General features: G+C 41.1%; 3 protein-coding genes across 14 annotated transcripts in view; 1 reads left to right on the forward strand and 2 right to left on the reverse strand.

The window, feature by feature from the left end:
• Positions 1 to 3,266: 3,266 nt before the first annotated feature.
• Positions 3,267 to 8,614, reverse strand: LOC116396859 (troponin I, slow skeletal muscle-like). The gene is given in 7 exon segments (XM_031871774.1): positions 3,267 to 3,371; positions 3,778 to 3,954; positions 4,127 to 4,216; positions 4,338 to 4,362; positions 4,364 to 4,461; positions 4,540 to 4,581; positions 8,247 to 8,614. Coding segments are annotated over 7 exon segments (558 nt in total). The 5' UTR covers positions 8,268 to 8,614.
• A 1,397-nt stretch (positions 8,615 to 10,011) lies between these two features.
• Positions 10,012 to 13,709, reverse strand: csrp1b (cysteine and glycine-rich protein 1b). The gene is made up of 6 exons (XM_031871773.1): positions 13,496 to 13,709; positions 12,415 to 12,544; positions 11,797 to 11,965; positions 11,399 to 11,528; positions 11,196 to 11,289; positions 10,012 to 10,583 (listed from the first exon to the last, which is right to left on the reverse strand). Exons 2-6 carry the CDS (start codon positions 12,521 to 12,523, stop codon positions 10,507 to 10,509), a joined length of 579 nt encoding a protein of 192 aa, XP_031727633.1. The 5' UTR covers positions 12,524 to 12,544; positions 13,496 to 13,709; the 3' UTR covers positions 10,012 to 10,506.
• Positions 13,710 to 19,628: 5,919 nt separating this feature from the next.
• Positions 19,629 to 20,472, forward strand: part of nav1b (neuron navigator 1b) — a 67,561-nt gene continuing 66,717 nt past the window's right edge. For 6 of the 12 annotated variants that reach the window (XM_031871660.1, XM_031871661.1, XM_031871662.1 and 3 more), the window contains exon 1: positions 19,630 to 19,947. The gene's annotated coding sequence lies outside the window, so the exon portion shown is untranslated. Of the gene's footprint in view, positions 19,948 to 20,472 lie in introns of all 12 variants that reach the window. The other 6 variants (XM_031871663.1, XM_031871665.1, XM_031871673.1 and 3 more) reach the window with 2 other exon arrangements.

Below are 20,472 nucleotides of genomic sequence, written 5' to 3' on the forward strand. Positions count from 1 at the left end.
TGTTTATTTATACATTTATGTGTTTACATACGTACATTTAAAAACTTCGGTGTCATATACTGTGTGTATATATATATACATACATACATACAATTGTGAATCAATTAGTATAGTGGTTGATCTGCTGTTCAGAGGCAGTTTACAGAATAACAGCAGCAGTGAATTAAAATCACTGGCAGTCAGAAGTGAGATTTGAACCCACGCCTCCATACAAACACACACATACTAACTTTACACGAGTTCAGGTGGTTATATGTGCATGACTACTAATCCTCAGATGAGGTGAGTGAAGGTAGGTGTCTTTGGACCTACCTGACTTTACAAAGCTGGTCATCTCGTAGACTTCAAACTGTGCTTCCTGTTAAAATCAGGTCCCACCATCATTTGTCTTCGGATCCACGATATAGGGAATGCCAATTTACTTCAACGTTCTGAAAGAGTTTTTACAAACACTTTATCTTGCGTTGATTTGGTGCAAATGTTACACACTGAATGATGATGATGTCCATTCAGTTTTCCAGATTAATGCATTGTGCTGTGAATACAACAAGACAGTCTCAGATGACTATCCTTTCTGGTCTAGCTCGCTTATCTTAGACAAGAATTACATGAATTGTGAACACACAACTTGAAATATACAGCCTAACAAACTACTGCTTATATCTGTCACAGGACACACCATTTCTCTGTATGCAACCTTACATGGGAACAATACAATTATCAGGCCAGGTTACTGACGTTACAATGGCGCTAAACCGCTAGCGCGCGAATAGCCTCCTTTAGCTAATGATGCTAGCCTTAGTTAGCCGCCCTACGTTTCAGTATTAAACACTTTATAAAAATCAAAACATGGCACCGCAAAAGCGAGCGAACTTAATATAAATGTATATGGCGCCTGTGTACTTCTCTCACCTGTGAATACAACAACAAGACAGTCTCAGATGAATATCTGCTTCTGTGATCTCGTGTCCTTTCTGGTCTGGCTCGCTTATCTTAGACAAGAATTACAGCGCCAGTCAAACCAAAACCCGCTACTGCCACCTATTGGCGAAAATGAGTATCGCCCTGCAGCTACTTTAGGTGAAAGTAGGAGTTTAAAAGTCACACAAAACGTTTTAAGTTCTAATAACCAGAAAATAATAGCGAGGGGGGCAAGGTAATGACACAACTAATACAATAACAACTGTGCAAATAATTGTAGCCATTAAATGGTACAGGGTGCCACACATGCATGAATCACAGAGTAATTACACAGTTAAACCTTCATAGTGTGAATTCAAGTTTCAATGACGAGCGTTGTCGACCGTTACTGAGACAAAATATGCGATCGAGATGTCGGCATTAATGTTTTCTATTTGCCAATCCATGATATTGCTACAACATGTTGGAATAGGAAACGTAACGTTAGCAGCACCGGAGCGAACCGCTAATGTATGGAGGTTTCATTGAGTTACATTATGAGGCGATCAAGTAATGCTTTCAGTAAAAATCAGTCATTTGACAAAAAGGTAAATTATAACGTTATCATGATGTGTTCAAATGAATCTTGTATATTGTAGTATTTGGCGAGAAAAGATGAAAGAGTTATCACATGTGTAATTTCCTAACACTACCTCTAAGCAGCTGATAATGCATAAATAATGCTACTAAAGTTTTTTTTGTCACTAAAAATACAAATGCAAATAACCACTACAGATTGGCAATACAAAAGAAGAAGGATACCATTAACAATTTGTGGCTGTTTACTTTGACTTTGGGTTGACTGTGGTTGAAATGGTTTTTCATGGTGGTGGTGAAAAAACAAATCTGGAGCCTTGGGTATCACCTGCTGTAACTAAACAACAACAAAGTCTGCATCGGCAGATACGGCTCAATTTCCGCACAAATAGCCTATATTGCTACATGTGTAGTATTTAAGTTTTTATTTTATGCATGTTTTTCAACGTTTGCTCGTGGCCCCATAGCAAATGCTTTGTAGCCTGGTGGCGGCCCACAGCCCGGTGACTGGAGACCACTGGTGTAGATGACTCTTGGCGGCCTTGGCTCTCCATGGCTCCTGCCACTGCCACTAAAAGTATTTATAATATCGCAAAATATCTACGCTCACAGCACAATTAGGCGGAAGTTGCCGTAGAACCTGAAAAAAAGAATAAGGAAGTGAAAACACTGCAAAAGCTACTACTTCTGTTTGTTGTACACTCTGAACTACAATATGTTCTGTTGTGGGAAATGTCTTTGTGTTATGTGATATGTCATTTTGCTTGACGAAATGTCAGTGTTTTCTGAAATGCCATTCTGTTTTGTGAAATTCTTTGTTTTTTCACACATAAAATGCTGCTTAAATTTAAAAAATATCACAAAAAAACATATCACTGAGAAAATTGTAAGGATTATTACAAAAAACTAAAGAATGGGGCAGATGTACAGTCAATCCTTGTCTCTGTTCTTGGTACATTTTGGACGGGACATGCTGAAGATTTTCTAGTGGTTCATGGTAAACCATAAGGGACAGTGCACATTCATAAAAGCATTGCTGTAAATGCGCCAGTTAGCCAAGAGGCTATTTTTCATCTGTAGTCCCAAGAGGCAGATATTACTGCTACTTCACCAGGCTACGTATAAACCACTTATGCTAGCTCACAACACATCCTGTATTCTTGAGTGCAGGTCTGCTGGCCTATACCTTATTGCATTGGTAGTAATTGTGACTCAATTCTTTGTACTGGCTGAGCTTTCGGTATAGCCTCTGTGTATTTTCATTTATGAATTATTGCCTCACTTGCTGCTGTTACGCCTTGTATTTAGATATCAACTGAGTCTTACTCTGTATGTTGTTTTACTGAGTGTAGTTTGAGCAACGTTCAGAGTTGTCTGACTTCGATTACATTTAGAATGTAAACTGTGTTTCTGCAGCTTCACTTGAGGCTAAATCACGGTTCATCACAACAGCTGATGGATGTGAATGAATGCAAAGTTTCACTTCTTTTGATATTCAAAGAATGAAATGCAACCAAATAGACCCACTATGAGAGAATGCAAATGGGATACGCAGTCTGAGGAGTGCCATATCAATCATATCCTAAAATGTTTATTTCAGTGATAATGAAAGAAAACACAGAACATTTGAGAAAATGTATGAACAAACCAAAAACAAAATCTCTGTGATCCAGTGAAGTGCATCAGAGTTTATGCATTCTGCACTCTTTGGTTTACAAGCGATCATATTTGATGTAAGATGAAAGACAGTTGTTTCTTTTAACAGTCGTTTACTGGTTTTCGCCTATTGCTGCGTCGAACATCTTCTTGCGGCCCTCCATGCCCGACATGGCCTCCACATTCTTCCTCCAGTCGCTCACCTCCACCGTCTTCTCCTGCACAGAGAGCAACACAGAGAGTTTGTGTAAAGACTTCTCCTCGTGTGGTGTTTGCTCTGAAGGTTTTCTGCACATTTGCATGCATGCCATTTCTATTCAGCCAGCGCCTCTTGATGAAACAAACACTCGCGGTACGGAGGAATCTGTGTTAAACATTATATCTCGACCCTCGCACCGGTGGTTTTCATTTTGTTTCGGCAAAGCTGAGGAAGCTCATGAATCAGTGTCACACTCCGTCAGGCTGACAATCAGCCAAAGGCTTAAAGTGCAGATGTGCAACATAAATCACCACCATGGGAAACATCTCTGCCAAAGATGAACGCTGTGTGTCGTTAAATACATCAGGATTGTGTCATTTGGCTGAAAGCATCTCCATATCTTTGTATTTGTTCCCCAAACTCACCTTTTCTGTGTCCTCCTTCTTCACTGATTTGAGATTAGCTCCCAGATCCAGAGAGACCTTGTGTTTGGAGCCCAGTAGGGATCGCAGGATGGCATCAGCAGAGACCCTCACCCTTCTCAGGCTGGGTCTCTTGAACTTCCCTCGCAGGTCCAAGACCTAGATGTTCAGGTCTTTGATCTGTGGAGAAGAGAGGAGAGGAAGTTAATCCCAGCCATTTTCTACAGACGGTAACATCAATTCAACCGTCCCATTGTAGAATCAGACCATTTAAAACTAAACTGTGTTGATGTTTGGACAGAAAGTACTTGTTTGGTTGTCTGTGTGGAAATGATCAAAGCTGTTCAGTTACCTCTCTGGTGTTGTGTGAGACTTTGGCTTGAATATCATACCGCTCCTCGTCCACCACGTCTACTTTGCCATGCAGCTCTTCACACAATGTCTAAACGGAGAATAAAAGGAGGTGGATGTTAACTTTATCACCTCCTGAGTGTAAAAACATCATTATTTCAGAGTTTTAGTTTGCAAATGTGAACAACTCTGTGGTGAACGTGATCTTCTACCTGCAGCTCGTCTAAGGACATGCTGTATAGGAGGGGATTTTTCATCCAGGTACTTTGACTTCTGTTCCTCTTTTTCTTCCATCTCCTGCTCCAGCTCCTCCATGGCCGTGGCGACCATCAAGCTCTGAAATAGCACAAAATCAATGTAACTGTTTGACTCGCTGTGATGACGCAGTCTGTGCAAATTGGACTGAGGACTCACCTTCAGCATGAGCTTCCGAGAGGCTGAGATTTTAGATTTTCTCTGCCAAAATATATATTTGTAAAATTCATTGCAAACATTTTAGTAGTCCAGGGATAATCTGTAATATTATTCAATTCCTTAGTGAGAAGTGTCTTGTGAAGTCTTACCTCCGGTCTGTGGGAAGAAAATAAAGAGAGGACACAGAAATGTAGTTTAATGTAGTTTAATTAGCATCCAATTGCAGATTGTAAAAACTTTTAATGATCGTTGGCATATCATATTTCAACAGATAGCAATATTTCTATATGATAATTTATCGTCTTGCAATGGAGTCGTATCGTGATGAAATCATATATTGAGATATTGTGATACCCAAATACATCGTCTAAATTGAAATATAATATCAAGCGCACATTAATTAACTCAAATTTCTCAGATAATCGGAATTGATGCTAATTCTACTTATTGGAACAACTCAGTATAAATCAAACTATCGTTTTAATCTGATTACTCTGTATTTGCGTTCATGCATGTAAACGTAGTCGGTGTGTAGCTGAAGGTATTTAATAATGTTTTCCTCATTAATTTGACCAGTACTTTGCCACGTATTTAATTCACACAGGACGATACAAAAATACTACCATGTGGTTATTTCATAGATTTGTTTTACTGAAGTACCAGAAAACATGCTACATATCGTGATATATCATTATTGAGATATGAAATGACCTACGTATATCGTGGTAGAAGATTTTGTCCGGAGCCCTATAGTTTCTATAGATAAATCCTATTTGCTGTATGAAACTCATACTCTGATTTGGAAATGGAAACAATAACAGAACACAATACACTTACGCTTTCTCAGGCATCTTGGCTATTTCAATTCCCCCTGGAAGACAAAAATAAAACCTTTTGCCTCTGAAGTGCTCGACAGCGGGGACCACTTGGGTCGAGCCCCCCCAGCGGGTCTTGACTATGGTTTCCCTTTTAGCTCCACTATAGACACATTCCACCACACAGTCGCCCCTATAGTGTTACAAGAATGGAAATATACAGTGTATATAGAGACACATTGATCTTTTAAAGCTGTTGTCTAATGTTAGCTTTTACTCCATGGCTTCTACTATTCTTGAACAATGATTTGTAAATTATACAATAAATTACTAAATTAGTTGTCTGTTTTTGGTGTTTATGTTTTGTTCATCAGGCATTGTTATGTCGTACTTGTAGGAAGGCCTTTTAATTAAGAATGCTTAACTGGCTTTACTATTAACACATATTACAAAGCGGTAAAAGGATAAACATGTGTATGCTCTGCACAGCTTTGGATGCTTTATACGATAAAACTATATTAATGTGTCAACCATTTGAGATTTTGTAGGACTGTAACTACCAATTACTTACATCATTGATAAATAATAATAAATAAATTGTATGTTTTTTGTCACACCAACATTTCATGACCAAAAGATATTCAGTTTACTCTCACATAAGACAGTGAAAAGCATCTTATCCTCACAATCTAAATGCTGGAATAATTCATTGTTCGACTTTTTGTTTGTAAAATTACTTTATTGATTCATTATCAAAACCATTCTTATTGCAGCTTATCATTGCAACTTTAGATTTGAATAGTGTTTATATGTTGGTATCTTTTCCTTTTAATATCTTTAGGTTTTTTGTAGGCCATGCTGTAAGTCAATGAAGCTGACTGATTTTTGATAATACTGAATTTTGTTTGTTTATTTATTTATTTTTTGCATGAATGTGCTGGAATATCTGACAAATCAAGATACTGTTCCATGAAACAGCGAAAAACATTTCTGGCTGGTTATTTTGTCCATGAGCAGTTTATTTTTCTGAAATGTTACTATTATATTATTATAATATATCAATACTGAAAAATAAAAGTACATATAATGCAAATAGAAGATGGCATCCATATCGCCCACTCAGTGTTCTACAATTAAGTGATTCGTGATTATTAACGGTCATTTAGAGAGTCCTTATTGTTGTAGCAACGCAATTTCTTTTTAAACCTTTTTAATATAATGGAAACTGAAACAATTAGTTGATTAATTAATGAGTTACTCGACAGAAAATTAACACATTTTATAATCAAAAATGCCTCTGAAATGTGAATATTTGATGGTTTTCAGTGTTTTCTGATAGTAAACTAGAATCTTTGGGTTTTGGACTTTCGATGAGACAAAAATATTTCTTGATCCAAAAATACAATTTTTTTGTTAAATATGTAATACATTACCACATGAAGTGAAGCAGAGATTCTCAGCCTTACCTTTCTGTGTTGATGCTGTGGATGCAGACAGACACAAAGCGATGGAGAGAAGAGCGCACCAGAATATTTATCTCCTGCTCCCCTTTGTCCCTCCTCTTTATCACGAGTAGACTTAAATAGAAACACACACACACACACACACACACACACAGACACACACACACACACACACACATGAGAGGGGTGGTCTCGGGATAACAGTGGTTGTGATGCTTGTGTTGTGTTGACAGATCAATGCCCTCTGCTTCTTTATAATAATGTGTGTGAACTTTTGCTGTGCGGCAGGACGGGATGAACGACTTTCCCATCGGCAGTCTTCAGTCAGTTGTTAATCTGTTTTTCCTCTTTCACGCTGTATAAGCTATTTAAAGCTCTAGGTTGAATCTTCTTTACTCGTGTACCAGCTTTCTTCATCCTAACAGACGGCTGATGTGTATGCAGAAAGTTCAAGTTAGAGTTTTGTTTTTTTAACCCATATTGAAGCAAACTTCACGCAGCCACAGCTAAACAGCTTGTCTTGTTGCTGATGATTATCTGAGATCTTCTTTGGCTACTAAGAGTGATGTTGGAGACGTGCCCTGTCCCCCCTGAGACTGCAGGGCCCCGCTGGTCTGATTAGGATAAGAGCGGCAGACAATGCTAAGCCGAGGTTTTAAGGCAGGAATGCAGTTTCCAGTATACATTTAGCTAAGGCCAACAACTAAACATAGACAAATTGCAGGGCCATGTGATGCTGCCACTCTCTGATTTTGGGTCTCGGCTCTCGTACTCTATGAGTGCACGCTTTATATTTGGAGTTTGTGTGTGCAGAATGTAAACACAGACGAATCTGTCTTGTCTCATGTGATCACATGTTTAAGTGCTCAATTCACTCGTGCAAGGACAACAAGTCCTTGCATGAATCCACAAAATCACTTGTGTCTGGGTTGTGTTTGTGTTAGAGATGTAATTGACCCTTCACTAAGTCCCGCCCTCCAACACAGACTGGCCAATCACAGCGTGGCATCGGCGAGCTCTGAACAGGGTCTGACAACTAACCAACTCTGATCCACAGACCCTCAATCGTTCATATTTTCTTCTTTTTCAGGCTGATGGAGCTGGTTATCTTTAAACGTTGCGTAATAGTGATAGAGAGGTTGGAAGGAGGTGTACGTTTCTAAAACGTAACAACGTAAAAACCAGTGTCGCTAACTTTAGCAGAGTACGTTAGTATGTCATTAATTAGCGTGAGCACTTCTATGCTATTTTTAAATCACCTTCAAACCTGCTATCCAATACATATATTCACAGTTTCAAGACTTTTTCCAATACAAACTTTAAAGGAACTTTTCTGTTGAACACTTATTTTAAGTGTGTTTTACTTGCTGCTAGTGAGGGCAGAACAGATTCACTGCACCTTAGATTCTGACTGGACACATGAACATACTTCCAAAATATATTCCTTCATTTGGTATTATGCTGATGATGGTGGTGGAGAGTCCAATCAAACATGTCACTCCCAATTCTCCAATAGGTTTTAAACTGAGTTGACGTCGCAGGCCAAAGCTCATGATTTACATCATTTTCATTCTTCTCAAACCAGTCGATGAACTCTTCCGTGGAAGCATCTGCATTGTTATGTTCCTCATTTATTCAGGTTTTTCCTCTAATAGGTAACCTATCTGCGTATATTGCATACTCTGAAAATTACAGTATTATTGAAAACAGCCTTTTCATGCTGCTGCTCTTTACACTGCCCACATGCCTCACATATGTGGAAACATATGTGTGGCTGCTGCATTGTCTCCTGCATACAGTGGAGCAGCAGGCGGTTCAGTGGGATAACTGGCGAGCTGTCAGCCCCTTGAGACACAGTCACTCTGACCTGCTGGGCCACCAGCCCTGCTATTTATTACAGTTTCATGTTTATAGAGAGGCACTGTGCATTGTTTACAATGCCATCAGGGATGTAACTGTATCCTCTTTTATATACCTTTTGGGTAGAGTTAGATTGTAAAATGTTGCAGGACCGTTCTTTTGGTCTCGCTGAGTCAGCACATTAAAGTCCCTGATGCTGATTTGATTTATGACACTGTGATCCAGGCTGTTGGCTCATGGCAGCTGATTATAATTCCTCAGTATATATGGCAGCAGGATTAACAAAGTGCTGTGTGTGTTTGCTGGACTGTCTCTAGGAAACTGAACACCGACTCATATATTCAGATGCCAACGGATTACAAAGCACTTTTACAGTACAGTAGTTTGCACATGCTGTATATTGTTGTATAAGTCTAAGAATTTAAAATGTTCATTTACCATGCTTTGTGGATGTGTTTTTTGCTGTCATCCCCATTCATATTATTTTTTATCTGTAAAAAGACAAAGTAAAAGTCCTGCATTCAAAATGTTACTTAAAAGTACAAAATGATTGGCATCAAAATATATTTTCTGTAGGCCTATATCACTGGATGATAACTAATGATGCATTAATATGTTCATCACACAGCTGGTAAAGCTGGAGTTTATTTGAAATGCTCACAGAAAGTTCCAAGCAAGCCCACCCGCTGAAAAGGGTAAACATATTTCCGGTTCATTCAAAAACTGTGGCGGGACAAAAGTCCAGGTATTCAATACTCACTTAGTGTGAGATCAGGCCTCTCTATTGCCCTCTGGTGGGTAAAGGACTGAAGGGAATTAAACTACATGTCCACGGTATTTTAATACCTGCAGCAGGACATTCAAAGCAAACATAAATCCATTTGAAATGTCAGAGATTAAACACATTTTTGTTCCACTTATTAGGACTGTAAACAAATGACAACTCTGGAACAGATCCCAGCGTGACCTCAGACCTGCAGTTTTGCTGTTGATCTGACTCAGACAAACAAACAGCTGCCTGGCGCTCCGGTCAGTGTGCCAACTCCTCGGAGCAGGCAGAGACGGGGCTGAAGCACTGCGACTCCGTTGTTCTCCACGACCGCTGGCATTTCGCTCTGTTTGATGATGATCAGAGCGAATAACAAGCACGCCCAACACCACATACAGGCACACGATGATTGCATCGGACCAGAACCGTATAAGGAACAATGACATTTGTGTAGAGTGTGCCAGACTTTGCATCACGCGGAGTAAGAATAAAAATGCCATTGTTTGTTTGTTCTGTCTCAGGAATAAGGCACATCTTAAGACAGTACGCACACCATTTGACATGTGAGGCAGAAAGGAAAAGCTTTATGTTGAGTGGAACTGAAGCATGATGGGAGCCTGGTTTTTTGCAGCTGTCAGTCTCTAAACCCGACTGATTCGGTTGTTAATCAAACTCATTTGCCAAACTTAATTCTGTTATTACAGTGGAAGTGTCTCTTTGTATTCTAGCCATGTTTTATTTGTTTCCTTTTTAAACACACACAATGTGCACATCCAAACACAGAATTATAATTTACTGTGTTATGAATATTTAGCATGATAAGAAGTCAAAAACGAGGACGTCATAATCCAGAATCAAATGCAACATATAAAGCAAAAATCTACTCGGTGAACTCGTACAAAAAGCGGTGAGTTGTGTGCCTCTTTCATTCTTCTTTGCCTTTAGCTGGAGTGAACGGGCAGAGTGAAGTATAGGCTGGGTATCGACTGAAGGATCCTGGAAGCGATGATATCAGAGCGATGTCGGTCCCAGGTGGGCTATAGGCTCCAGGCTCCAGGCTTCACTGGGAATGAGCCAGAGCTCCCGCACCCTGACCGAAGCCAAAACCTTTGGGACCGAAGTTCTTTGCGTAACAGCCTGTGAATGAGATTACGAAGAATGAGAAACACTAGTTTATTAAACATCAATATACAGAGTCACAAAATCGGAACTAAAGAGTTTATTTTTAGACTTGCTTATTCATACAAGTCATGATCAAATATGTATGACAATACACTAAATGGCAAAAGGTCAGAGGGGCTGCCTCTGTCTTGAGTCATTAGAGCAACTTCTTCTGCTGCAGGTTGAAGTTCAACCAGATGTGACAGGTGGAGGTTTAACTTGACCAGTGACATCCAACATATCTCTTATAAAACAACTGCATGCACTATAATGCAGTATTAATTCATTCATGTCACTATTTGCATCTGTTTTACAAATAATTTATCAATAATTTGTCATTGGTGACGACTGTTTTGCATTAATCAATTTGATTACTTCTATAAGATATCAGAAAATAGTGAAAAAGGTCCATTTCGATTTCCTAAAGCCCAAGGTAACATCTTCAAATTGCTTTTCTTCCTTGTGACCGAACAACAGTCGAAAAATGTTAAATTTACTGTCGTATAAGAGAAAGAAAATCAGCAAATCTTCCTATTCTAAAGTTGGACCAAGAGAGAATGTAGATTTCATTTTCTGCCACACACAGACCTTTACAGAAGATCTCCCCGTCTCTATCAGCGACAGTCGTGGACTCGAGTCCTTTGCCACACTTGGCGCAGCGAAAGCAGCCTTTATGCCAGGACTGATGAGAGAGAGAGAGAGAGAGAGAGTTGGTTCAAACTCAAACATATACAAAGCATTGACAAATCCTCCACTTAGACTTCCATAATGGATGCATAGATCTTTCTTACATTGCCTCCTGCGACAACCTTCTCGGCTGCGTACACTGTTGTCCCGCATCGAGGACACACATCTGAGGCCCCTGGTTTCTGGGCGAACTTTGAGGCGTTGGGGTTGTTTGTAGGGCGGTGAGGAGCTTGCCTGTGAGGTAAAAAGCAGAGCTCTAAAGAAGGTAGAAAAGGCGGGAACAGAACAGCTGGACGAACAACTTCATTGAACTAATTAAGAGCTACTAACACAGATATGTGGATCCTTTTTATTTTAATAGAAGTTGTTTTGTTTGTGCGCACTTTTCTCTTCCAAAAACGTAGGAAATGTACTTTGTGATTCTATCATCTGGATGTACAGTATTTAGCTTTATGCTGACCTCAATAGGTCAAAGAAAAGGATGAAGTGATTTTTAGCTCACACTTCAGGCTTGATTCCAAGTCCCTCTCCTGTGTCCATACTCAGAGTACCGGCTCCACCTCCGAAGCCGTAGCCTTTCGGCCCGTATTTCTTGCCATAGCATGATTTGCAGTAGATCTCATCCACATGGACGGCCACTGTTGTGCTGTCTAAGTTCTTCTTGCAGACCACTTACAACAAAGGAAAAAGGGAGAAAACACAAACACATTAGAAATCCAGATCTAATTATTCTCTCTTTACTCTCACAAGCATCTACAGCAAACCAAACAATCTAAAACACTTTTCTCACAATGTTTAGCCGTGACATCACCTCAAACTATGCGTGACATTTTAAAGAAGCCCACTTTGTGCGTAGCTGGCTCGGATAACCCCTCGTCTGTGCTGGAGGAGGAGGAGGAGTACGAGCACCTTCCTCTGCCAAATAAGGAAGCCCAAACCTTTGTCACATGTTTCCACTGGATCCAAATAAGGACTGAGATGTCTGAGCGAAAATCTGCAGACGCTCACTTTCCCTCCCTGGTGCCAAATACCCTGCATTCCATCCTGGCACTTCTTGTGACTTCCAAGTCGGAAGTCTGCAGACGAATAGAGCAGATTACCTGGGAACTTTAATACTTACTGCAGAGAAAACAGGATTTGTGCCAGCTCTTCCCCTCGCACTGCACTTCCTCGGCGAAGTAGACGGTTTTCTGGCAGCAGCCGCACTTGTTTCCTCCCCCAAAAGGCATTCTGTGAGCTTGCAGGAGAGCCTGTTGAGTACATTTGTCATTCACTGTATATACTGATAGATATATATAGATAGATAGATAGATAGATAGATAGATATATAACGCCTCTCTTCTGGAGTACAGATCAGTGTTGCTCAGCAGACGGAGGCCATCTGCAACACTTAAGGCTACATGCAACAATACCTATAAAAGGAGAGGTGCCGGTATACACACTGCTCTTTCTTTCCCTCATCTTGTTTCAGCAGACTGAAGGACTGTTCATCCCTGATTGTAAAATGCAAAGTATACCTGCTGGCGTTGCTCAGATAGCACCAATCTGTATTAGCACCACACCAATGTCAGCTCAGAGTAAAAGAAAAAAAGAAAAGACTTCTTTTTATGGCGATGACTGCACGAAACGAGGGTGGGCAATCTACTAGATCACTCTGAATAAACAGGAAATTCCCTGCATTTTATCTTGTAGTCAAGCATGTTTAACAATCGTGACCTCAGACAACCCAGCACGCTGCAATACAGATGTTCTGAGTATAGCTACTCAAACGATCTTCTACAAAATAATGAATAAAAACCTAGTTAGGGGATCATTTCAGCGTAGTCTCCAGTTAGGACTATAGGAAAACCATGCAGCTTTTTCTGCAGTGGCCCCTTTTTCAAGGTTGTTTCTTATCTAATGCTTTTCCTGATGTTTGAAGCATAAACCGTTTTTTATCAAAGCCGATAAGAGGGAATTTTTGAAATAAGGGATCTTAATTGTATTCAAACTAGCAACACTTTATAGAGATTTGATTAAAAGTAACGTTCTCTACATCTCAATTCTAACATTTAAAAAATGTGCTGCTTTTATTCCATTTTATTCTTGACCAATCTCATCATAGCAGAAACAACTTTCACTCTACTACATCCTACTGTTTACAGAACATGTTGAGATATTAAACAATGTTTTCTGTATTCTCATAAGTTAAACAAACCTACCTGTAGTGAGGTGAAAGGCTGATCCCCTCTGTGGTTGTTTAGTGGTTTAAGAAGTGACTGAGTTGAGGAGAGACACTGGTCGGTTAAGGAGAGGCAGAGGGAGGCTGAGAGGGCACCAGGCTGAACTGAGGGAGGAGTCAGGACACAGAGAGAGGAGAGAGGGAGAGATGTAGGGAGGAAAAGGAGGAGAAAGATAGTGAGAGTAGTTATTGATGGATAGGGAGGGTGGGTGTCTGAAAGGGAAAGATAGCCGCCATCTCCATTAATGAGAAACTTCACAGATATCACAGTTCAGCTCCACACCCTCCTCACTCTACTTGTCAGTCACTCCCTCCTCATCAGTCTAAACTCCCTTCACCTGTTCACTCACCTGCCTCTGATCAGTAATCAAGCCCCTATATAGACTCCTGCCTCCTGGACGCATTTGTCAGATTGTTCTTCGGTTTTTAATGCCAGACTCTCCAGCACGCTCTCACGGACTGACCTCCTGCCACCGACCCTGCCACCGACCCTGCCACCGACCCTGCCACCGACCCTGCCACCGACCCTGCCTGCCCCTCTTCCACCCTCCCTTGCCTGACTCCCGGTAAACCCACCAGCCTTCTGATCCTGACCCTGTTTAAACTCTACCTGCTGTTTCTGGAAGTTTGTAATAAAAGCCAAAGATCCCTGGAATCTTGTGTGTTGCATTTGGGTCCATATACAACCGGTTACAACAGAACTTCCTGACAGAAAACAGTCAAAATGAAATGGTAGAAGCAACAGATGGATGGTAACGTTTTATAAAGGAGCCCAAACATGTTGATGTTCAAGGTAATTCTGCACTTCAGTGAACCCGAATGGAAAGAAGAGGTATCTGTTTTGGGGACTTACCCAAAAGTAATCAATAAATATAAGGTTGATTAATCCAGATTTCCCTCCCTTGAACATTGACGGTTTCAAATATTGTTCTTTTTTGCTCTGAAAGCTCAGATTGTCCCACTCATTTAGTTTTAAAAATAACAATGCCTCGTGTAGTTTATAGGCGTTCAGGGAGTTATTATCAAGGACTTTATAGCCACATACCAACAAATCTTTAAAGGGAAACCTTTCTGATTTTCAACCGGCTTTTTATTGTTGGAATACTACTACCCAATAGTCTGCTGGACGGCACAGAATTGCACGTAAGGCTGTCAACATGTACATTACATGTACCAAACTGTAAGGTACATACATTAGTTATGCAAGTCAATATAGAATTAAAGCTTTAAAAAGATTACATTTTAAACAGTGAACCTGTTTGAATTTAAGATTGACGGTTTATAAGTGCAACAGACTGATGGAAGTAGTTCTGGTTGTTCTTAAAAATACACTAAATGGGTTTTAATGGAATTAATTAAAACAAATTACGTGTTTGTTTTATTTGTTCAAACTTTAATTTCCTAATGAATTCACAGCCCTATTCTAAAACACTCATTTTCTATGGGATCAAATAGCTCTGTGTTTGGCTTTCTCTAGTGATGAGCCCACAGAGAATTCTCATCCAACTCTGACATCATTCATTCATTTTTTTCCCCCATCTGTCTGGTATTTACGAAGTGAAACACATGACTGGTGGGATTGAGGTCAGATGACTGATTTGGCAAGTCAAGAGCATTCCAACCCAAAACCAAAGCAAAACTTGGTTGCTCTGTACGTCAGTTTGGTATTATCGTCCTGCTGTGTTGTCTTAAAGGTGGGGGGGGACTCTAAAGAAGAAAAAGGGCTGTAGGTCCGACACTCTTCACCAAATATGGATGTGAACCCTAAACACCCTTACAGCTGAAAGTATAATACTGCTGAACTGTATTCAAATGGAGTAACTTAACGTGAGAATATAGAAACATGAAGTCATGTCTTGTTAAGCCAGAGGGCAATCAACCTTTTATTTCCTGATAACAGCTGCATTTGTTTGGGAATCTTGCTCTAAACCACATCTGACATTTTCTCATGATTTGTCTGCAGGGTATAATGTGTATATGAAATACTGTTTGTTATTGTGTGTTGGACGTGTGTACTCCTGCTGATGCATTTGTGCCTCTGACAACCATTAATACAATAGAAAGCATTGTGAGTAGCCGTGATATCAAGAGCGGACGTCCCATTAATCTGTCCAGAGAAGACACGCCTTACAAGGTGTTTCTGCTGAGAGCTCAGTGGATTACTCACCGTCTCCAGAGACCTTCTGGGTGAGTTTAATTGAGCCGTGTGACTCAGGGAGCAATGGGTCAATCAGACGTTTCTCTCTTAATCTTAACTTGACACATATTTATCCATGTGTCTATCCTGCATGATCGGCTAACTCATCTAAAGCGAATCATCGTTTGTGTACTAAAAGATTAGCAGTGTGTTTTCTTTGGTCATAAAGTGAACCATATTATTTTAGAACTTGACCTAACAATTCTTCAAATAGGGAGGTTTTCTATGATTTATTTACGTTTTATTTTTCAAATCAGAATCTGTGACGTTCAGTGCAACGGCACATTTATGAAGAAAGACGGTCTGTTGATTTTTTGAGTTTTAGAGCTGCAACTAACATTTAAAAGTTGACTTAATTGATTAATCGTTGCAGCTCTATTTGGTGTAAACCTAAATTAGGAAAATATTTTCTTGTTCTCACAGTTGCGCTCAAGTACATAACCATCATCTATAGAGACATTTAGGCTTAATGTTTTCTTTGTTTCTTTGCTCTTTTATATATCTCGAATGACTTCTGTTTCAACTATTATAAAAACATGAGTTGTAATTTATGAAGGAAACCTCTTGTGTGGACAATTTTTTTTGAGTGAGTAGACAAAATAATTGGATTGCATTATAAAAGTTATGTAAGAATTTCAATTCTTTGTTGACAAATTGTCTAAAACGGTTTCCAACTTTGTGACAGTGCATTTTGATCCAGAATGGTTTATTCAATATAAGAATTGGGAGATTTTTTCACGAAAGAAAAACTTAATCCTTCAGAAAATAAGAAAAATACCAAATTTTAGAGATACACCATTTTCAGTGGACAATGAATCAAAGTAATTTTCCCACTGCAACAATATTTTTGTGTTTTTCAATGCGTGACACAATGGCAACAGCTGCTACACGGAGAGCCTCGTTGGCATTTTACTGGTTATCTTGTCCACTGTGACATTCAACAATTATGCGGGGGGGAGGGGGTTCACTGTCTCTCACGCTTTACTAGATCCCATCGAACTTGTGACCTCTGCATTATGAGAGATGGATGGATGGTCAGTGTAACTATAAAGGAGAAAAATAAAAAACCAAGGCAAAATGGATGTTGGCGCCTCCAGCTCGGCTCTGATATCTCCTACAAAAGAGGAGACCGAGGAAAGGTGAAACTGATAGGGAGACTGAGGTCGATACGAGGAGGGAAGTAAGAGCCAGAAGAGAGGGATGCTGCTCGGTCTGCCCTCTCCCTCTCGCCAAGCCCTGTAGGCTCTTCACCATCATAGGAAGAGACAATGATGAACTCAAGAAGCCTATTTTTAGCCCGCGATTGGCCAACACTAGCCCTCTGTTTCTGCTCTGTGGACATCCGCCTTGGCTTGTGCACACATGTGATTACGCTCATGACAGGGAGGGAAAAGAGAGGAAGAGAGGAGAAGAGTGACAGAGACTCAGTGGACTTAATCCAGAGGGAGAGGAGAGGATAAGAGGCAGCGACAAGGCTGGGCTGTGATCCATCCATCAGGGTAAGGGGGAGTGCTGATTGCTTATTGGAGTCTCATACAGGAATTCAGCACAGTCTCTCTTTTTTTTTGCATTTGACCTGACTTGAAGCCAGGGCTCCTCCCCTGGTAATGGTCTCCCATTTGGCAGCGTTTTTTTTCACAGAAGCTTTGCCAAGTTGTAAGGTGAGGAGGAAGAGCTGGAGGAGGTGAGTTGACTTCACGCTGAGTAACGTGTTTGAATAGCAACCAGCCGTCACCATGTTGGTGTATTTGGCTTTCTGCACGGCGGTGTTTAGTGTTAAATCGACTGCGGCTGATGCTTTCAGTTTATGCTGTGTGTGTGTGTGTGTGTGTGTGTTATTTCTGCCAGAATAATCTCACAGAGCCTCATTTTACAATTTCCAAGTGCATGTTTTTGTAGGTGTTTTAACTTTACTGTAGAGCTGAAACAATTAGTTGATTAATGAATTGAAAGGAGAAAATAATTCAGCAATTATTCTTTTGGCAAAATGCCACAGGTTCCAGCTACTCAAATGATAATATTTGCTTGATTTCTTGACTTTCTTTGATATGAAACCATGTATGTTTGGGTTTCAGACACATGGTCAGACAAAACAAGACATTTAGATTATGTCAATTTGGGCTTTGAGAAATTGTGAAGGGCACTTTTAAAACTCTTTTCTGACCTTTTATATGAACCAATCGATACATTAAGAAATGTATCAACAATGAAAAATAACCGTGAGTTGCAGCCCTACTTTGTTTTATTTTAATTTTTGAATGTTGCAATATGTGGTCAACAGTGACTATAATCCCACTAATTACACTAAATGCCCCTTTGTTTTCACTAATCTGCCTAATTAAAAGTGTTTAGTAGTAAAGCTCACGTTGTGTCGAGAGTCCAAGTTGTATGAGAAAACAAAGGCAAGCTGCTCAAAACACAATAAGCCAAAAATGTTTGTAATATTTCACATAATGCCGTCATCCAATAAACATTATTGGATGCATTTCAGGAGAGGGGAGGGGGGTAATTGTCTTCATGGCAGAGCGAGATTCAACAAGCAGCAGTTTGATGTTTCACCGAGTGTGAACGTGCTCTCCGCTGACTCCTGCTCTGCGCCACGCTCCGTTGCCTGCAACGAGAGGCGAAGGGATGCAGTTTCACAAATTAGTCGGTAGAGGTCACGTACGGGCAGAGATTATGTTTGAGTGGCAGAGAGAGACACACCCTGATTTCTCTCCTCCTGGCTGTCTCTCGGCGTGCGCTTCTCGCTGTTAAGCTGTGACACGGTTCATCCACTGAAGCGGAACGCGCAGAGCGCATTTGAGTGTGAAGTGCACATGTTAATAAGCAGTGAGAGTATGGTTGAGGGACGAAACACTCTGCTATCAGTTAAATTCACTGGGGCTGTTCGTACCTGCCTGTGAACCCGCTCACTCTTTATCTTGCCACCTTTTAATTAATAAGCTGCAATTATGTACGAGAGATGTAATAATGTAGATAGAAATGTGTATCCACCAAGGTCAGACAGCGTGTGTGCGTGTGTGTGTGTAGTGTGTTTGCAGATTAATCACATATTTCTGAGTATGTCTGTGTCCAGCCAGTGCCCATCTTTGACTGTAATCCTCACTTATCTGCTACCTGTGACTCAAACTCAGAGAGTTCTAGGGCTCTAATTTCCAGACTGCCTCGAGTCTTTAATCTCTCCGCATGAACTTCAGTCATCCTGCAGGGCGACTTAACTGCAAGCAGAGGCAATTTGCTCGAACGTGCAAGAGGGGACCATAACATGACCCACCGTCAGATCACCACCCGTTGCCATGCATCTTCACACCAGCGTGCATGGTGTTTCATTGCTCTCTGCGCGCGCTAAAACACTCGGCCTTGCACATATTCTTCCCTCACATGTTGATTGTGGGAGCCCTTGTTGCAATATTTTGGCCTCACAACACAGGGTGGTTTGTCTTAGTCACAGTTTGTAATACCCTCCTCAAAGATGATGTGAGGGGAAAAGCGTGTGTGAGCCCACGCTGTCACCACATCTCGCTCCTGTCATCCCCCCCGTGCTGACACCTCTGAGTCGGCTTCCTTTGGCCCTGATTCCCTCGGAGGGAGCCTGCGCCCTGTAGGCGGCCAGCTACAAACATGCAGTGACAATTCAAATCAAGTCTAGTTCACTGGGTCTGGCTGTGACTCAGGACACTGAGCGCCAGGCGGACAAAAAGATGCATATACGCAACCCCGCCAAGCCGTGACAGATAGAAAGAGAGAGAGGGAGAGAGATGAGGCAGTTTTATGGGTGTTTCACCAGGTGCGTGTGATAGCTCAGCACTTTAGTTCAGAGCGACTTGGACTGGAACAGTGCCAGGTCCATTTGCAAGTCAGAGGGAGAGAGAGAGAGAGAGAGAGAGAGAGAGAGAGAGAGAGAGAGAGAGCGCCTTTCGGCTAAGTAGTCTGATCCACAGGCACCCAGCTGCAGCAGAGGGTCTGTCGAGAGTATTGTTATGCAAGCAGGAAGAAGGGAGCAGTCCCACTCTGATCCAGGCATCGGACGGAGGCTGATGCTCCGGTCCTCCGCGCTGTTTGAGCAGGAGGCTGCCGTTTGCTGTCCATTCTGGGAATCAGCATTAGGGACAGAGCAGCGCGCTCTGCAGCGCGAGATCATGAGAGGGACGGACTGATGGACACCTGCTCCTCACGCAGCTTCCAGTGCACTTGTGAACGCGCCACTAACTTTGATCAACCGCATTGTTTAGGTAAGTTTGAATTCCTGGTTGAATACTGAGAATATATTAAATACTATATTTGACTAGTGCGAAGCATGCAGCTGCACGGTTCAATTTCGAATTCAAAGGACTTTAAATCATTTCATTGATCTGAACTTTCCATTCCCTCTAATGACCTTGTTAGCAAAAAAAAATCAGATAAACAAGTGTAGTGCTACAAATTGCATTATACTGTTGTGAAAGACCTTTAACAATCATAACCACCCTGTGGTTGACTGAAATATTTCTACCATGTGTGACTAGAGAGAGAGAGGGGGGGGGGGGGGGGGGGGAGCAGGACACAGTCAGGCTGCTGAACTAATTCCTGCAAAGACTTTGCGGTCCCGTGCTCGACTTTTATTGTAGCCTACTGCCGGTGACCGGGAGTGATGAGCCCAGTAATTGTCTGAGGTGTACTGCTGACTCATAGCAGTGTGTGTGTGTGTGTGTGTGTGTGTGTGTGTGTGTGTGTGTGTGCTACTGGCTACCACTGCATCACGCTCATAATTCACCCTA

Source organism: Anarrhichthys ocellatus, unplaced genomic scaffold, assembly GCF_004355925.1.
Source record: "Anarrhichthys ocellatus isolate YVR2014 unplaced genomic scaffold, GSC_Weel_1.0 scaffold60, whole genome shotgun sequence".
NCBI lineage: Eukaryota > Metazoa > Chordata > Actinopteri > Perciformes > Anarhichadidae > Anarrhichthys > Anarrhichthys ocellatus.

What these genes read in the sequence shown, in the direction of transcription:
- csrp1b (XM_031871773.1), bottom strand. Translation starts at nt 12,523, where the DNA reads ATGCCTTTTGGGGGAGGAAACAAGTGCGGCTGCTGCCAGAAAACCGTC. An exon ending in CAAATCCTGTTTTCTCTGCA is followed by an intron (nt 11,966 to 12,414) that starts GTAAGTATTAAA and finishes CTTTGTTGTAAG; the next exon opens with TGGTCTGCAAGAAGAACTTA. An exon ending in AGGTTGTCGCAGGAGGCAAT is followed by an intron (nt 11,290 to 11,398) that starts GTAAGAAAGATC and finishes CTCTCTCATCAG; the next exon opens with TCCTGGCATAAAGGCTGCTT.